The sequence below is a fragment of the Triticum dicoccoides genome, chromosome 4A (genome assembly GCF_002162155.2).
Source record: "Triticum dicoccoides isolate Atlit2015 ecotype Zavitan chromosome 4A, WEW_v2.0, whole genome shotgun sequence".
Lineage (NCBI taxonomy): Eukaryota > Viridiplantae > Streptophyta > Magnoliopsida > Poales > Poaceae > Triticum > Triticum dicoccoides.
The window spans coordinates 751,005,436-751,012,352 of NC_041386.1; the positions used below are offsets into that span (position 1 = coordinate 751,005,436).

General features: G+C 45.5%; 1 protein-coding gene across 1 annotated transcript in view; it reads right to left on the bottom strand.

The window, feature by feature from the left end:
* Positions 1–2,016: 2,016 nt before the first annotated feature.
* LOC119284466 (PR5-like receptor kinase) overlaps positions 2,017–6,917 on the bottom strand; it is a 5,516-nt gene continuing 615 nt past the window's right edge. Inside the window, exons 2-4 of the mRNA XM_037563572.1 lie at positions 6,377–6,917; positions 3,420–3,455; positions 2,017–3,086 (exon numbers count right to left, since the gene is read on the bottom strand). The exon at positions 6,377–6,917 is cut by the window's right edge and continues 1 nt beyond it. Of these exons, the coding sequence (XP_037419469.1) occupies positions 2,017–3,086; positions 3,420–3,455; positions 6,377–6,917 (1,647 nt within the window). The remainder of the gene's footprint in view (positions 3,087–3,419; positions 3,456–6,376) is intronic.

Here is a 6,917-nt window from a genome sequence, read left to right on the forward strand (position 1 = left end):
GGGGAGGGGGTTGTTCCGAAGACCACCTCTTCTTTCTTCCTTCTCCCGGTTCATATCAGGCATTGGGTGGAAACTCTGGATGGATTGATCGCTTTCTTGCACGGTTTAGTGCCTTCTTTTACTACTTCGTCACTGTTGCCGTGTACATGCTGTGCCGAAGAATGGCATGTGAGTAAACATATTATTTCTACATGCTGCTCTGAACTCGGATATCTTATGTGCAGACCACCTTTCTGAATGTGTTGAGAGGCATGCATACTCAACTTAAGACAAGTTCCTGAAGCTCGATGGAGGTAAGGCAACTTTAATGGGCTAAGTATTGTTCCTGTTGTGCAAGTTCTGTATCTAGGATTTTATGGAATAACAGCACCCTGACTATTGAATACAGAGTATTAGCTTATATAGTCAAGTTGGTTACCTCTTGTTTCCATGTTTGAAGTGAACAACCTGCTGTATGATTTATGTGAATACCTACTCATGAGAAGGCATCATTGTGAATACCAGAAGCTACAGTCTCGGTGTTTTTTGCACTGCTTTGATCACCACTATGGTCGAGCTCACCGACGGAAAACAAGCGCTTCGTGGGAGGCAACCCACGTAAATAAAGTAGAAAAGTAAGTTTTTATTTGTGTTTCATTAAAAAGAGTGATTGAAGTTCTATACGAAGAAGTAAGTTTGGAAGAGTGGTTCTAGCGAAGGCTTTGCAATGTGCAACTTGAATTATGTGTTAAATCAATGTTTGGATGTCTGGAAATATGTTTATGTATTGTTTTGGAACTAACAGCCTAGGAGAGCAAAGGAAATGAAAAGCTTCAAAAGAAACATATTAAAAAACGGCGTTCCAAACGACCATGAGAGGTCGTATGGGCGGTCGCATAACCTGCTTGAGGTTCCAATGCAAAACACCCAGAGGCAACAGGAGAAAAGACGGCGTTCCAAACGAGCGTGTGCGCTCGTCCGAGCGGTTGTTTGACACTTTCAATCAGAAGAAGAAAATAACAGCACAGAAGACGGCGTTTCGAACGGACGCCGCCCCCCGTATGAGCGATCGCATGTGATGAGCACTGACGCATGTAAGTCTTCATGATGTACAATGGCGTTCCATGCGGGCGCTTGCGCCCGCATGAGCGTCATTTGGTATCCTGGCTGCCCAACTAAACCCAAGGAAGAAGGTAAATTTCTCCCATATCTCTCTTTTCTTCTTCTATTTCCACCAAACCTCCCCAAACCCTAGCGAAACTTCGCCCGATCTCTCTACTCGCTCGATTTCAGTTCAAATCCTTCCGCGTGATCAATCTACGGTATGTTTCTCCTCCGATCCCCAAATTATATTTCGCGAATCAATGTTCTACATGCCTAGCATTTCCATGACTAGGAGATGCATATTTTTTATTCTAATTTGAGTTTGACTTGGATTCGTTGATGTTTTTAGAGGATCATGACGTTATGATTGTCATAGGATCAATATTGTTTAAATATGTTGGCCCAAAAATTGTTTTATAAATGTTTACACGGAGGTCTTCTCGTGTACGCGGTGCTTCGAGATCATCCACCGCACCGCCACAACAAGTTTTTACTCAGGGGATCGTCTTCACCGACCGTGAAGCGAAAAGGAAGTATAGGCCACTAAGCTCAAGGAAGATCAACACAACGAAGTGTGCTTGTGCGATAAAACATATTATGGAGGCTGAGGTTTGACGATTCAGTGTTTGCACACAGGCCCGTCAGCCTCCAAAAAGTTATGGAGGGTGCTTCATATGGTGGATGGCAAGTCCCATTTTGACGACTCTACGAGAGTTGTCCTTGTATATCTTCTCAAAGAGTTGGCAGCCGTTGTAGGATCTTTGAACTCACGGGGCTTATCTTCTCAGATCTGGTACTATTGGAACTTGCACTTTGTACATCCATATTGTGAGCTGAACTTTCACTGAAATAAGAGATAAGTGAGTAGATCAAGTTAGTGCTAAATGATAATTTCACACAAAAACAACGAAACAAAAATACGAGAGAAATATCTTACACTAGGTCACCAAAGTTTTGCTTTGGTGGCATGTCCAGCTCATCTAATCTTCTCTCGAACATTTCTAGAACTCTTGTTATAGTGGGGCGATACATAGGTAGTACTTGTATGCACCACATGCCAATTATGGTCACCTTTCTGGCTATCTCTGCAGTTTCACTTGTTACATCACATGCCTGTAAAGCTTCATCTTCAGCAAAGTGGTCATAAATCCAATCTGGGAAATACTTCTCGCTGGAATTTTGAACAATTGATTTTACATTTCTCCTGCCTCCAACCATCTCCAACAGCATCATTCCATAACTATAAACATCTGACTTTGTCGAAACCACTCCAAAGGTTCGAGAGTGAACTTTTGGAGCGATGAATCCAATTGTTCCTCTAGCCCCAGTAATTGAAACTTTACTCTCTTTCGTATGACACAATTTAGCTAGACCAAAATCAGCAATTTTGGGGCTAAAATCCCTGTCTAGAAGGATATTTTGAGGCTTGATATCGGAATGGACGATGCGTGTATTACAACTATGGTGCAAGTATTCGAGGCCACGAGCAATCCCAATTGCTATAGCATAAAGCTTCTCCCATCCTAAAATTTCTTTGGGATTCTCTGAGTAAATGTACTTATCCAAGGAACCACTGGACATGTACTCATATATAAGAGCTCGTTTTGACCCCTCCAAACGAAACCCAAATAAGCTAACAACATTAACATGAGAGGTTCTACCAATGCTCATAACCTCATTCACAAACTCGCTTCTGTTTCCTTTGCAGTCATGCAAGAATTTCACGGCAACAAGACGGCCATCATGTAGTCTTCCTTTGAAAACCACACCATAACCACCTTTTCCAAGCTCATAGTTGCGAGAAGATGTTACCTTCATTATCTCTGAGTAGATGTATCTTTTTGGAGCTAGGGATCCATACGATGCTATCATGGCCTCGTAATTATTTTCATTGTTGCTGCTAGTTTTCTTGCAAAGGAGAAGCCATAGTCTATACCCCTTTCTATGCCTTATTAGCACATAAATACACGGAAAGAGCAAGGTTGCAGCTGCTGATGCCAATGCTGAGATGAAAGCATATGTTACTCCATTTGGTAAAAAAGAGGCTATAGTACAGTAATTATGATTTCGAAGACCATCGACAGTTTAAATTTATTTTTGTGCAAGAGTGCATGGCGGCAAAAGTATCAACAAGCTAAATTATATAAATTGATTAGTCTAGTATTATGTGAAACTGAGAGTTGCTCGTTTCGAATTTTAATTCTAGAATAAAATTTTAATGATTATAGACATGATAAATTTTAAAGTTGCTATTTTGCCATAGAAGAAAAACTATTAGTGGACCACTGATATTTAAAATCATTACATATGGAAAGATGGCAAAAGTTTTAGCATACCGATTAGCATAATCTTCTTGAAGGTCCTCTTGCTACCTGGAATATAACATAACATTATGAGTAAAAACAATGTCGCCCAATACTACCACATTAGTTGTTTTTCCAAAAGAAAGAGATATGTGTCGTATATGAATCTTCAATATTTTGCCAATGAAATGTACCGAAGAAATAAGTACATTGCAGGATATTGAAAAACAATGGAACATGGACTACATGTGTGACTTTCTCTTGATTGAATACAGGTTTAAAAAAGACATGTGTCACATCTCTGACTTCTCTTTTTTGAGGAATCCATATCTTACTAGTCAATTTAATGTATTCCAAGTCTTCAACTATACTCCAGCTTATCTGAAGCTGGGGACTCAGACACCAGCGGCAGGTGATATCTCCTGTTGTCTTTGACGGGCTGTATGAGAGTGCAAAAATACAGGGCGCAACTTGTGCGGGTCTGACTTTTTATCTTTTTAATATTTCTATTTTTTCATTTCTAAGAAAAAATCTGCAACTCCACGTGACGCGTTTCATGTGCAATCGCAAGCGCAGCAGCACGTTTGCCCAACTGAAGCGTGTCTAACCGGCTGCACAGTGGGCATCCACATCCAACTGTATATGAGACATCCAACTGGTGCCGCGACTCCTCGGCGGACGTCTTTCTTCTTTGCAGTTTTGTGTCCCACGTCGATGACCAAGTTGGTCGGTGGTCTCCATGTCACGTGGGTTGGGTAGTATCGATTTTAGTTCACTTTTTCAACAATTAATCGAACAATTCTCTTCTCCTTAATCAATAAAAATGCAAATCTTTTGTTTCAGTTTCAAAAGAAAATGCCAATAATCTAACTTTTGTTTTAAAAACAAGCCTCTGCTACTACTTCCACGGGCGTCGCCCCACGCAACTGCACGTGATATACCTCACGTGCAATTGCAAGTGCAGCAACACACGCGCAACTGGTGTGGGTCCAACTAGTTGCAAGTGCACTTGACACACATCATGTGCAATAACACGTGCGCAACTGTTACGAGCCCAACTAGCTGCACATGACACACCCATGTGCAATTGCAAGTGCGGTAACACACGCTCAACTAGTGGTCATCCGCCTTCAACTACACATGACACACCCCATCCGTAATTTCAAGCACATAAGAGCATCTATCGCCAGGCGTCCCAAACCTGCCTCATACGTCCGGACGAGCCGTCTGGTCATTGAGGGGTCATGATTTTTCGACCCAGACAGTCTTCTCAAACGGTCGGGCTACCCGGCACACCTCATATCGACCACAAATATGGGGCAGATATAGGGCGCGCGGGCGCTTCCGCCATGTAGGACTGTCGATGGGTCCCACGCGGACTCGCCCAAAAACCCGGCGGTCCGATGGACGTCCCCTCCGTCATCTTGGTGTGAACGCCGTATGGTGCCGCTCCAGCTCGCCACCCGAGACGAAATCTGGCTATTTAAACCGGCTGACGTACCCCAACCCTAGCCCATCCACCTCCTCCCTCTCTGTGCCGCCACCCGAACCCGTCCGCCTCCTCTCCACCGCTCTTGGGCATAGCCATGGTCCGGCGACTGATCACCATGTACGATATGCTGACGCCGAGTGCTGGAGGTAGATCACGGAGGAGTTCCACGCAAGGTGCACCGCCCACATCGCTGTCGAGCTGCCTTCAGACTCACCGGAGCTAGAGGAGGAAGAGGAGTGTTGGGGGCAGACCAACCCTCCTCGGCAACGAACGCCGAGATTCCTCCCGGCGACACAAACGTTAGCCAGAGGTAGACGAAGGATACACCATGACTTTTCCCCGCGACGAACGCCGTGGTGCACCAACGCATGTATCTTGGCTTTATTTCTCAGAAAGACTCGAACACATACATGGAGGTGCACACGCACACATGCAACACAACCTAGAAGAACTCTCATGTCGACCGGACGCATACCACGGTCCCGAAGGAGACTACATCTTCCTTAAGCTCCTCTCACTTGGCTCGGCTCACACCGTTGCCACACCCACACGAGATGGCAGGAGCAGGCGGCGTTTGACGCGACGCGGAGATAGAGGCAGAGGAGGCTGGAGCGGAGCAGCCGCGGGCTCGGGAGCTGCAGCTGCCGGAGCCGGGCATGAAGATCGTCGACATCTCCGATGAGGAGTAGCTAGATCTCTATGTAGTACGTAGGTTATTCAGTTTTTATGCTTTTTTATGAATTTGAAAATCTAGTATGAGATATTCAAATGTAGTTGTGTTAATTTGAGAAGTGTCCGGTCATTGCCCGCGAACGCATTGCCGTGCAGCCTGATGTGGAGGATGAGGTGGATATTTGCTATTGACTATGAATCAGATCTGAGACGAGGGAATGCAATGGTTGGCTCTTGGCAAATCGGACGGTGCGCGTGCGAGGGGCCAAATTGGGCTGGTCGACCGGTGCCTAGGGGCTTTGCTTACATCCACGTAAATATATCTATCTCTACTATTTAAAAAAATGTAAGATTCTCATTTCACCTTTCTTTCCACCACCCCTTCGTTCAACCTTCTTTGTACGATAATAAATCAACTTAATTTACTTACCTTCTAAATCAGTTTCACTTTAAATTACTTATCAAACTTCGGATCAAAACATAAGGTAATTTATGGGTAGAATTTAATATTATTTAGTTACACAAACGCATTTTTATAGGCAGATAATTCACAAACCAATGTATTAGAAGATTTATATCCCGTTGCAACGCACGTGCACGGTTCTAGTTCTAGGTAAACTTACGTAAGAGCTGGCTTGTCAATAATTGATTGGAAGAAAGAATTGCCTGCCCCACCCACCTGAAAATCTGGGGGGCAGAGAGTATTAGATTTGGAAGTTTGCGTAGAGTAAGTAGGGAGGCTACGTAGGTCTAGGATTATTGGGCGCCTAGATGTAGCATTGCTGGTACTCTTATTGGGTGTTGGTCCTTGGTACTCAAAACTGACCTCTGGTAGTGTCCGGCACAGCTGTGGGCGCCGGCGCCGGTGCGGCTGCTGCCTTGGTTGGCAACATGACCATGGCGCTACCCTTGTAGAAGGGGTACAATTCGAACTTCAAACTGCAGAGCAGACCATCGAAGTTGACGAGCAGCTCCCTTTTCCCGTGCGGGGTCGACCTCCTGTCCAGGATGCTTTGTAGGCAGTTTCGGCACCGCGGCGGCGACATGTCGGCCGCGCACTGCGCCGCCGAGTAGATATTGCGGAACCCTGGTTCAGGCCCTAGCCGCCCTGTCACGAACAGCCTCGAGTTGTCCACCGCATACTGCACCGTCGCGGTGAGAAGGCTGGTGACCGCCTGGTCGTATCCACCGCATACCATACCGTCGCCGAGACGTACCTCGCCGGAGTTGCGGAAGTCGTGGTTGGTTAGGCGGACGTAGCACTGGTCGTACCAGAGGGACACGTCCCTGCTGTTGTTGCAGGCTGTTCCCGCCACCCGACCGGCGGAGGTGACGCAGTCGTAGCAGTCGGAGGCGCTGACGTCGCT